The sequence below is a fragment of the Petaurus breviceps genome, unplaced genomic scaffold, assembly GCF_028583685.1.
Source record: "Petaurus breviceps papuanus isolate PSGF00001 unplaced genomic scaffold, PetGlider_PUasm1.0 90977, whole genome shotgun sequence".
NCBI lineage: Eukaryota > Metazoa > Chordata > Mammalia > Diprotodontia > Petauridae > Petaurus > Petaurus breviceps.
The window spans coordinates 14,582,390-14,595,175 of record NW_027187391.1 but is presented as its reverse complement, the minus strand read 5'-3'; the positions used below and the strand labels follow the sequence as shown (position 1 = coordinate 14,595,175).

The following is a 12,786-nucleotide window of genomic DNA, read 5'->3' as shown; positions in this document are numbered from 1 at the left end:
CCCCCCCCCCCCATTTTTCTACTTCCTCATTCAGAAATCAACCAGTATAGGAAATCTTGGACAAAGACTGACTCAGGTTAAGATCTAATCAAAGACAGTATAGAAATTCTAGGTTTTGGTGAATTTTTTTTCATTATTTTTTGCTCAGGTCTGGGAAAATGTAGATTCTCCCTTTAGTCAGACAGGTAAGATAGAAATTGACAAGTCTCTTTGACCAAGATTTGGGTGCTCAGTTTCACATACTTTAAGACCTTCATTGGAAAGAGCCCACCTCTCATTATAATATTCACTCTCTTATTATTAGCCAATCAGAGTTGATTGACACTCTCAGGAATGAGCCCACTGCCATCATTCATCTTTGGCATTCACGAATGTCACTCACCCTTTTATTAGTAATATACTAGCATGATTAATAAAATTATTAATTAGTCAGATATTATGTGTCTCCAACTTTTTAAATGTCACAGACCAGATAAACAGAATGTTGCATATGAGGAGCAGCAAGAACAAAATTTTGTTAAATTTTCTAAATAATTAAATTTTAATTATTTCATTATTATTTTATCTAATAATTTTTTTTCATCATCAAAAACTTTATCAACTACCTGTCTAAATTTGGTGGGAAGAACATCGAGGAGAAAGAAGAAACTGAAACTCAGATGGGAAATGACTTTCCCAAGGTCACAGGGATAGTATTAATGTTAGACTTGTGTTTAGAATTCAGATCTCCTTGACTCTTCTATAGTACTCTTTCAATTTTATTCTTCTGGTCCCAGTTCCAAACCAAACATGTATAACTTGGGAGCCAAGAGAAAAATCTTTAATATAATTTGAATCCAAAGTTACATACCACAGAAATAGTACTAAATATCTGTTTTAGGTGATGGGTGATTTATATATTTTTATAAAATATATATTTATATAAACATTTTGCATGATCTGGAGATGAAATTTTAGTTATTGAAGGAGAAGAAACCATAGTTGAGTAATCATTTGAAACCTCTTCATTTACACCTCTAATGTGGAGAATAAATTTCTTTGTACCCATTGGTTTCAATTCTGGGACTCAAATTGGTTTCTAGATTGTCATTTTCACAAATTTATTTTCTTTTGTTTACATTATATAGTTTTTTTTTTTAAATCAACAATTTAGTTATATTTCAGTTGATTCTCTGAGTCAAGGGCAGAAGAGAAGTTACTGTAAATTCATGAAGGGAAACTGTCCAGTTTTATTTAAGGAAAGGAACAAGGGAGGAGGAAAGTCCAGTACTAAAATTCCCTGTGGGTTGTGCCTGTCTCTAGGCATGCTCCTGATAAAGTGACAAGCCTAAGGGCTATGTCATCTGTCTATATATGATAAACTCTAATGTTTACCCAACACCCAAGCAAACAGAAAGTTAAAATAACCAGAATTTCTTCTGAGTATTCTGTGATCTATTTTTATAAGAAAGAGACAAATGATAAGTTAACAAGCTAATATTATACTATATCAAGGAATTTGTTAACTTTTTGGGTATGTCAGTATAGATTTCATCAGTCAGTCAGGAAACAAACATTTATTAAGTGTCTACAATATATTGGGCACTGTACTAAGCTCTGGGGAGAAAAAGAAAGGCAAAAAACAAACAAAAAACTTCTGATTTCAAGACGAATACAGTTTACTTTAGGCCAATATCCTACATGAATGTTATATTGTTTGATAAAAAAGACTCTTCTTCATATTAAGATGAAAGTATGCATGCTATATAGTTATCCCTTCTACATTGTAGAGGGCTAGGGGTGAAGCACCCCCATGATCTGGAAAATCCATGTAAAATTTTTTGGCCCTCCCTTCATACAAGAGAAGTCTGAATTATTAGGGTATTAAAAGATAAAACATGTTTATATTATATGATGCTACACATATATTTTTTGCATTTCTGAACTTCAAAACCTCTTCTGTATTATCTCCTGGCCTTTGTGTATTGTCTGCTATTCTCTTCGGCTCCTGTAAAACTCCCCCAAAATCTCATTTAATTTCTTATGCTGACCTGCGATGTATCAAAATCTCCATGGGGAAAATCATGATGTGGAAAGGATAACTGTAGTTTCAGTGTTAATCATATTAGACGGATATGGACAACATCTGTGATTTCTTTTGCATTTAAAACTCCATAAATGACAAAACTCTTATCATGGAAGGGATGATACGTTCTGGACAATTTAGAATCTTAGAACATTTCCCAGAGCACTGGGAGACTGGCTGAGTTGCCGATGGTCACACAGCCAGGAAGTGTTACAGGTGAACCTTGAACCTGGATCGTCCTTGTTCTGAGGTCAATTCTCTATCTATTAATATTACATGGCCTCTCAGTCTTATTTTATAGTCTAGTAAAATTCTTTGAAAGTTAGTAACCCATGATTAGCACTAGGGTAAAATAGGAAATGAGAGTATTTCACTACTAGCGCACTTGATTCTAAACCAATGAAGTTACACGTGAAAAAGAAATATCTGTACTTTACAAAGAAGTGTCACTGACATACTTTTATTTCTTAGACACTTTTCATGAGCCCTACATGTATGGCAGGCTCCTGTGATCCGGATAGGAAAGGAAGAGAGTTTTGAAGATTTTGGAAAAGAGGGTAGCTTCTGTTTTATCATTCTGCTGGGGGTATACTTGTTTCATGAGTAAAGCAGACAGACGGGGTCAGATTAATATAAATGGCAGAGTAGGCAGTGGTCTAGGCTGGAATGTGGAGTTTGGGTTGAATCAAATTAAAAAAAATTTTTTTTCTGTCCTTTACAAATATTTAAGAACTGTCAGGGGCAGCTTGATGATCCAGTGGTTAGAGCACTGGCTCTGGAGTCAGGAGAATCTGAGTTCAAATCCAGCCTCAGACACTTGCTAGTTGTGTGACTGTGAGCAAGTCACTTAGCTCCAATTGCCTCCACACAAACAAAAAACTCTCAGTCCCTGCCTCCATCCTAGTTACATTGCCCTAATTATTCTAGACATGTACTTAGTTATTAAGGCATTTATAGGAAGAACACCAGTGTATATTCATTTAGTTTGTTTCCATTACTTGAAATTAAAAAGGCAAAAAAAGATTTCAAATGGTAGGCAGGAGACAAACATTTATTACCGTGTTTCCCCGATAATAAGACCTATCCCAAAAATAAGCCCTCCCCTTACTGTGTAAGATTCCTCTAAAATAAGCCCTACCCCAAAAATAAGCCCTATTGAGATTGCTACTGTAGTGAAGGTGATCCCCTGCGCTACACGCTACATTACGGTACCCTCTGTATGCACCGTCCCCCCCCCCTGAAACGCACACCGCGCTCCGAGCTGCATCCAATCAGAGCTGCAGCAGTGAGCGTGTCATCCTGTTCTTCCCCAGTGATTTGCTTATTGAATAAAGGTACATTTTTTTGTTCACATTTACCTGTTTATTAAAATTGCTGTCAATGTTCATTAAAATAAGCCCTCCCCTGAAAATAAGCCCTCTGGTGTTTTTCTGTCCAAAAAATATAATAAGACAGTGTCTTATTATCGGGGAAACACGGGTAAGTACTATGTGCCAGGCACTTTGCTAAGTGTGAATTAGGGATAAATACACACACACACACACATACACACACACACACACATATATATATAAATATACACATACACACATATGTATATAAAAGTTAGTCCCTGTCCTCAAGGAGTTTGAATACCAATGGGGAAAGATAATACAAAAAAGGGATCTGAAAAGGGAGGAAGGAAATAAACATTACTACCTGTCAGGCACTGTGCTAAGTCCTTTACAAATATTATCTTGTTTCATCTTCACAAAGACCTTGGGAGGTAGGTACTATTACTATTATTATTATATTTTATAGTTGAGGAAACTGAGGCAGACACAGGTTAAATTACACAGGGTCACTTGACTAGAAAGTGTCTAAGGTCAGACTTGAACTATCTTCCTCACTCCCAGACCCAGTGCTATATCCACTTCCCTAGGGGATGGGAAGATGGGTAGTTGAATGGGTGGGATGAAGGTACTCTTGTCAGGGCATGGTGGCAAAGACCTACAGAGTCAGATAGTTTGGAATGGTGGGTTACCAAGAACAGAGAATGACATGTGGCTTCATATCTAATTCCATGCTCTTAAGCCTGATATTTTCTAGGAAAACTTGATAGTGTGACCCAGTAGATCATTTGAATTATACAGACTGGGATATCTTTGTATCAATTTTAAGGCTAAAAACTGAACTTATGATTGCATTGATATAGGAAATTTGTGGATGATTTAACTCCCTCCATGGATGCAGATGGGCAACTTTTCTGCCACTTCTAATCTTAGAGTTGCCAAAACACTGAAGTTGAGCTATTGAGGGTCACATAGCCAATATGTGCCAGAGATGGACATGAAAACTTGGGTCTTTCTAGATCCAAAGCTTATTCCTTCTATTCACTATGCTAGCCCAGTTGTGAAATCTGTATCTTCTTGTCAAATTCATGCTATGAGATAGTCACCATTCATTTAATCATAGAAGTAGAAAGTTTCTCATATGAAATGCAATATATATCTCTTAAATTCTTGACAACATTTGAAAGCAAGTAGAGTCTAAAGAATCCATAAACTTTTAAGGTCATAGTATATTAAGATTTGAAGTTGGGAGGAGCCTTAGAGGTCATCTAGTCCAACCCCCTGATTTTACAGATGAGAAAATGAAGCAGTAACTCAAATTCTAACTGAATCCTTATGCTAAGGTTGCCCTCTATTAATAAAAATATCTTCTGATTGGTGCATAGGAATATGAAGACATGAGCATGAAAACAGACACAGTGGTACAAAGAAAAGGGAACTGAAGTTATGGCATCTGAATTAAAATTCTGGTTCTGCCACATTTGATTTGAAGCAAGTCATGTAAACCTCTAGGGGTTTTAGTTATCTCATCTGTAAAATGAGGGTGTTGGACTCAATGACCTCTAATGTCCTTTTTAGTTCCATAGTTATGATCTCAAATAACAAGACTACTTTAAAGAATTTTTATCTGATAAACAGCAAAAAAAAAATTTAAAGATAAGAACACTTTTCATTTAGGAGAAGGTTCTTCTTTATAATTGCTCTTACATTTTTGGGTTTTATAATGTTAAAAATGCAAATAGTAAAAAAAAAAAAAAAAACAACAACCCAAAACTACAATGCAGAATCAGGAAAGTCATTTAGAAGAGCAGTTAAGGCCAAAGAAGCAGAGCCCTTCATTTGAGCCATCAATCTGTCTGTGTTAAGACATGATATCATTGAACCCAGAGCTAAGAACTGAAGATACAAAACAAGAACAGCACCGTTTCTGCCCTTAAAAAATTTAGAACTTGGTTGCTTCCTCTAGTGGTGCTGCCATCCACGTGTGTGGGTGTGTCTGAAAAGTCCCATGTTTTGACCAACCAACCTTTCCACATTTTGAACATGTGTTGGCTTCCCTCTTTGGTTTGCGGTACAGACACTATTTGCAGAGCTAGTCTGTTTTCCTGCAGGACTTTGTCTTTCATGATGACTCACAGTATCTCTGTCCCATGCCTTGTCTGTCTGACTGCTGTTGTTTCCTGGTATTCCATAACTATATTGCACTGTAGAATATTGGGCTCTCATGAGTTTCTCTGGAATCCCTGCTGCCCTCTCCTGCTAGTGGTTTCAATAGTTCAACTCACAACTGAGTGGGGTAGATTTTTTTTAAGTCTAATCCTCACTTAACCTCATCAGCCTCATTTATGAACCATACTTCAAATGAAATGGCAAAATAGGATCACTGATATTGAGACTCTAGAATACCAGCCAATTCAAATCAAAAGAGATTTAAGTGAAAGTTTCCTACATAATTAAAAATAGATTTCTATTTCTGAATCAGCATTCATGAATGAGTTGTTCTTAAATTCATCTTTACTTATAATGTATTGATTTCTAATGTTTTAATGCCCATTAAAGTTAGAACCTAATTATGGCCCCAAAAGGTACTTTTCATAGAATCATACATTTAGAACTTGAAGAAACTTTAGAGGTCATCTAACTCAACTGGTTAATTTTACAGATGAGGAAACAGAGACTAAGAGGTTTACCCAGGATTACACAGTAAATATCAAAGGCAGGATTTGAACCTGGATCTTCCTGGCTTCTAATTCAGGCTTCTTTTCATTAAATGCACTGCTTTTTATAACAGCAATTTCATCGTACACTCAGTAATTTCTTAGGGTTCTAAAATTAAATTACTTGAAGCCATTCTAATTAGTTCAGTGAAGTTTAGATTTGAGTCAAAACTCTGCTTCTGACTCACGTTGCAGTATAGAATCTATTTTCACAGGTGTACTGTATAAGGATCTTCCTTAAGGAAGTATTGGGAAATAAGTTAAAGCCTGGAAAATCACTTCCACTGAAGGATGCTTCCTGGAGGGAAAACTATAAAGGAGTAAATGAGTAACCAAGCCATTTGTACAAAAAATATAATACTTTATTTCCAACTAGAAAGGTGCAAACATGTAACTTTTGGTCACACTTCTCAACAAATAACAAACTGTTCAAAAACAGTCTTGGTCAAAGTCAGAAACAAATGCTCCTAGGTGGAAAGAATGGTCAGCTATTAGAGAGCCACTCATTTTACCGAAGGTCATCTGTTCATTAAAAGTGAGGCCACTGCTTTCCAATGTACAAGTCATGCTTTACAACATCCTTGCCTCACCTTTAGTAAACAATCTGTCTTGACCACTGGTCACTCTAACTGAGCAGAATTTCCATTGAGTATCTATTTCATGCTTTGAATGCATTGTCAAACAAGCCTTGCATCCTACCTATGGTGTTCAGAAATGGAGGCTAACATTGAACATATCCAAGCATTAACGACAAAAAAGGCACAAACAACTTTAAATTAATTTAGATAACTGTACAAATATATATACACAGTATTTACAATATTAATAAAAAAATCTGGCTTGTTGCAGGCAAATTAACTTGCCACAAGCTGTCCAGTCTAGTAGACATGATTCTGACTCTTTTTGAGCATGGTCATTTGAATCAAAATGTCATAGCTGAAATACTGCTTGTTCCAGAGGAACAGAACAGCTTGCCAGCCCCCTGCCAGCCAAGAAGGCACATCTCAGCTGTCAGTGGAGCTAAGGGCAGGTCAGTGAGACTGCTAAAGGTCTCCTTCTCAATTGCATTACCAGGTGGAACACAGCATTACCACTTTAAGGGAACAGCCACTTGGTAGTGCAAACCTTTCCACAAGTGCTCTCTATTGACCCCTAAGCACCAACCTAGTACAAGTTCTGAAGTTGTGCTGTGATGTGGTCCCACAGTCAAGTCTTACTTTCTTCTCCAAACCAATGTCTGGGGTCAGCAGTTGCTCATTTCTGTCTGAATGCCACATAGAGCAATGGGTTGAAATTTTGTGGGATTTTTTCTTAAATAAAACAGATTTAAATAACTTGTGCTACTGAAATCATGTTTACAAAAAATGAGATGTGAATCTTTTCAAGTTGACAGTCTAATTAGTCTCTCTTTTTCTCTCTCTGTCTCTGGCTTTACGCCATGTCTCCATACATTTTCCTGTAGTACAGGGACTCAAAAATGTCATTGTCTCCAGGGCAGTTGTAATGGCATGCGCAGGTCTTGATGAACATCATCTTCTTCTTCATGACTTCACCATCAGGGCATTTGAATTCAACAGGGAGGGTGGCGGTTCTGTGGGGAGTGCAGCATCTGCCATCTGTGCAGACCCCACAGAACTTAGCCCGGTAGGTCTTCACACTGGTGCATCCAGAAAGCTCAAACTTCACAGGCTTAGAGATTCTGGGAGTTCGGATACACTTTTTGCCTTTCTAAAGAGAAACAAAGATTAAAAAAAAAAATCAACAGGTTGGTCCAGACAATGTTTTTTTGTTTTTGTTTGTTTTTTAACAATTTCCTAAGCCCTATTCTTTGGTTTTTTCAATGTTTGTTATGAGGACAGATTTATGTTCAGTCAGTCCAATTTCTCCGTATTCAATATTGCCTCTCTTAGGTTGCCTTGAATTTATAGCTCTTGCTGTGACTATTTAATAGTGAAAGATGCTGGTCATAAAATTGAGACCTATTACAAAATATTTGGTTTTAGCAACCTAGTCCACTTAGACCTGGATATTTTAGGAAGGGTTGGGAAAATGAGTAGGAGGACTCACTCTAATGGTGGCCAATATCGATGATTGTCAATTCAGGTTAACTTATGGTGTGTGTGTGTGTGTGTGTGTGTGTTTATGTAGAAGGGTTGGGGAGGAAGTTTTACCTTGATATTCTCTTCCAGGGCAACTTCACAGGGTCTGACCATACATAGACGACTTTGCTTTTCCAGCCTGCAGAAGGCATTGTCGTTGGTGACTCTGGTAGAGATGCCCATCCCACATGTTTTTGAGCAGGCACTCCATTCTGTGGTCTGGACCAGGCAGTTGGCACGAATCATAGTTGGATCAGGGCCATAAGTGTCTTCCAGTCGGAAAGCTGTGAAAGCATACAAACAGAAGGTTAGGCTCTAGGGGATACATCACCAGCTTTCCCTTTCCCTTCCCCACCCCAGTTCCCCAAGTTTAAGACAAGTAGCCTATGTATGTATGTATGTATATTATATATATATATATATACATACACACATATTTCTTTTGATTAGTGTGTTATAGATAGGAAAAAGATCAAGAGCTCATATCATTGACATGCATTTCTTGGAAAACGGCCAACTCACCAGCTAGGGCTGGTCCAACTGCAGTCCGGTCTTTGTCCTTGGGTTCCTCACACACCCACTCCTCGCAGCATTTACCAGGAAGTTTCACCCTTCGGGGGAAGGGGCAGTCTGGACTGGGCAGACGGACATCCATACTGCAGAGGGGCACGCAGCCCACAGCCCCATCCAGGCAAGTGCATTGGTATTTGCAACTGCTCTGAAAGGACTCTCCACTCCTATACACCATCCCTCCAAAAACACATGGGGCTCCGTCTTTTGCTGCAAGAAAGAGAGAGAACAAAAAATAGACTTGAGTACCCTCAAGAAACAGTTTTTTTTTTTTAAATAGAGAATTGGTTATCAATTCTGTTATCAGCGGCTAACGATAGCCTTCTGTGCAAGTAAAACCACATATCTAATTAAGGGAAATCTGATTTTGGGGAGGGGGGTTAAGGAAATGGAATTTTTAGACTTTCTTTCTGATGCCTGAGGCAAATCTAGGTATCTTTTGCCCAAAAAAGCACATTTTGGACATGCCAGTTCTCAGTCCCAGGAAGGGAAGCAACAGAGTTGCTTGGGACGGAAGAGCTGGGCAGGGGATGACAACTATTCCTTACCGGTGCACACTCCAATTTTGCGGTTGGCTGGAGAGCCGAAGTCACAGAAGAGGCCCTTGTGGGGGTCGCAGGGGTCCCGCTCCGTGCACAGCTCTCCCAGTTGCTTGGCGCACACTCTACAGCAGCCGCAGCCGTCTGGCACCAGGCTCACGCCGGCTGGGCACTCTGGTGGCGGTCCTGCCCCACACTGACACTGCCCACTGCAGTCCTGGCCGGCTATCTCCTAAGGGGAGGAGGGAAACGAGAAAACTCAAGTCAGTAAGAGACCAGGACAGGGAGGAAGCCGCGCAAACCCTCCTCACTTCCCAGTTCCCTCCCCTTACGCCCAGAGCCAAAGCTTTCCCAGAGTCCCCGCTCAGCCCTGCTCTCTGGGATTTACTCTGGGATGCTAGACCGATGCTACCGAGACCAGCCACCTCCAGCCCAAGCGATGGGGACCGGTGGGGTCAGCGACAGCGCGAAGGGGTGAAGGGTCTCTCCACTTACCCGGTTGCAGAAGGTGAGCAGGAACACGAAGGCGAAGCTCATGGGTCCCATTCTCCCTGCGGACATCTTCGAGAGCTGCTCTCCGAGAGTAGTGAAAGTTGACGGGTGACTGGACCAGCGATGCTCCGGGAGAGACTGCGAGCAGTTAGCGGGCGAGCGAGCAGAGCGTGCCTCTGGCTTGTCTGTGCTCAGGTGGGATGTCCGAGTCTGATCTCGAGGATCTCGTTGAAGGTGAATGGATAAGGAGGTGAGTCGGGGTAGGTAGGTTTTTCCTTCTTCCTTTGTTTCTTTCCTGTCTGCCTTGGGGAGGCTGCTGTCGGACTGGCTGTCTGGCGGTAGGAGCTCTTTGCTCTGGAGGCGTTAGCCTGTGGTTGAAGTTGCCTTGCTTTGCTCCTTCTCAGCTGCTAGGCAGAGTTGTTTTGTGAGTCTCAGACTGCCTGCCTCTCTCTTTTTATACGCTCCAGGCAGCCGGCGCTCGCCAATGGGATGAATGGAGTCCTACACAAACAGGGACATTCCGCACATTCCTCCCCACCTTCCTGCCTCATCAACTCGCACCGGATTGAGCCTGACCCCTTGACACTCAGCATTCCTCCTGTCTGAAAAAGCTGGCACACTCCAGCCCACAAAAAAGGCGCAGTATTTCCACCACCAAGGAGGATTTTTTTTCAAAGCCCCCTCCCCTTTACTCTTCCTACTGCTCCTGATTTATATCATTCTGAAATACTCAGGCTATTCTTTAATTATTTTTTTTTAGAACTCACCTTTATTTCCAGTTGCTATGTCTATTCCCCTTTCCTTGCCGCTCCCCCCCCCCCCCAATTCTTTTTGTAGGTAGGTTGTTGGAAAATCCTAACCACAGGGAATCAGTTTGTCTAAAAAGTCAGTTTAAAGACTTTATTTTATTATTATTATTTGATGTTGATTTGGGGTTTAGAGACAGACCAGGATGCACTTAAAATATCTCAGGGAGCAAAGGAAAGAGTTGTTTTTCACTTGGATGAATTCAAAAGAAACCTGCCTGCATTTTTTTTTCTTTCTGGTCCCTGAAAGTTCCCCCTTGGTAATCTCTGAACTTGATAGCTCAGTTATCAGGAGGAAAAAAGTGGAACAGCTGATTGATGGACACTCAGGCAGCAGAACATAGTCTGAATCCCATTATGAGGAGGCACTTCTCAGTACTTTACCTTTATTTTCTGTTAAAGAGTGCTATTTTAATTTTTTTTTGGTCCATTAATGTGACAGAATGAATAGGCCTTTGTCATTATTCACAGAATATGATTATTATTAGGAAAGAAGTATCTTTTTACTTCATCAGAGATCATTGATGTGGGAGTAAGCAGGCCCTCTCTTTAGAATGGGGAAAGGTATAGAGTTAGGAAGAAATGTGACTGAAAAAGTGGATGCATATCTACCTTGTAGACAATTATTATGTGCCTCCAAATTAGTAAAATATCCATATACAAAAGATTCCTTAAGAAATGGGTGAAACACATTTCACTCAATTCATACTTTCCTTTTTGGTCCTATGAAAGGAAAGTTATACCTTAACATAATAAGCTAGTCCATCCCAAACTAAATGTTTGTATATGAACAATGATAGTGGCCATTTGCCATGAAGCATATGGCATGATTATTTGAGGTCAGACCTTAGAAAGAATAGTATTTTATTTCCCCCACTTGTGTGTGCAACAGGCAAACAAATTTGACCAATAATTCCTAGAACACCACCACTTTCTATTCTCTTTCATTATCCTTTCTAAGGAAAAAAAAAAGGAACTAAACTATTATATCTGTTCTCTATTGGAACTAGTGGCTTTTCAGTGGGCCTTTTTGAAAACACCTCCACAAAGACTGTAGCAATTATTATTTTAGCAAGAAGGAATTGTTGCAACAATATATCACTTTATCTGTTTCAATGCCACATCTTCTGATCCTTGGGTCAACCAGTAGCTGCATTTTGACTTTTGACCTGTTTAAATATATACCATCATTAGACCTGTATATATACCATATTTGGTTTATACCTGTTTAAATATAAACCATATACCTGTTTAAATATATACCATATTTGACCTATATAAATATAACCATCATTAGATGGGCCAAAAGGGGACATATTTGAGACATTCTGTTTTTGATGGAAAGACCGCTTAAAAATAAGGCATATTGATGTCTCTTATATTATTTTTTTAATTGGTCATCTCTAGATATATCCCTTCACCATCAAATGAGTCATCCCTTATAACAAAGAAAAATAGTAGTACAAAACCAATCAACACAATCATTACATCTGACAGTGTTTGCAATAATCCATACCTAGAGTCTCCCACATCTGTCCTAAGAGGAGGGAATATACTTCATTTTATCTTTTTTCTGGAGAAGATTAGTTATTACTATTACTCAGCCTTTATCATTATTTGGTTGTTATTTTCATTATAATAATCACTGTATATATTATTCTCTTGTGAGAAAACTATTTAAAAAAATATTGGTCTGATCTTTTATCAGTAGAGTACTATAGGCTTCTTCTTTTTTTTTAAGCCAGCCTTTTGAAAGTTCCCATTCTTTCTCCTGAAATATAGCCAAGAACAAATACCCAGTCCAACTCCTTCTTAGACCACATCATCTGTGCACAATTACCTTGTTAAGCAATCTGCATCTGTGACCAGTGTTGTACAGTAGAATGGCATGTAAATAGTGAGTATGGGAAGCAAAGGAGGTCTCCAAAGCTCACCAAGAATCCCCATAATTGTTATTCAGAGTGTTCCAGGCCTCAGGTTTCCTATTTAAAGATGGAACATTCCAAGCTATGTTAATAATCACATGTGTATTATAGACAACTTGGTCCCCAACTTGTTCTTCCCTTGCGGGTGATTTTGAAAGTTCAAAATATGTGGGGAACCACAGTGAAATCTTTCAAGACCCAAACCCCCAATTATTTCCACCGCTAATGGATAAGAAGGTGTG

General features: G+C 39.2%; 1 protein-coding gene across 1 annotated transcript; it reads right to left on the bottom strand.

Moving 5' to 3' along the window:
- Window positions 1-6,453: 6,453 nt before the first annotated feature.
- On the bottom strand, window positions 6,454-10,262 carry CCN2 (cellular communication network factor 2). Its single transcript, XM_069077380.1, has 5 exons — window positions 9,817-10,262; window positions 9,331-9,553; window positions 8,735-8,992; window positions 8,285-8,496; window positions 6,454-7,841 (listed from the first exon to the last, which is right to left on the bottom strand). Exons 1-5 carry the CDS (start codon window positions 9,880-9,882, stop codon window positions 7,545-7,547), a joined length of 1,056 nt encoding a protein of 351 aa, XP_068933481.1. The 5' UTR covers window positions 9,883-10,262; the 3' UTR covers window positions 6,454-7,544.
- Window positions 10,263-12,786: the final 2,524 nt, after the last annotated feature.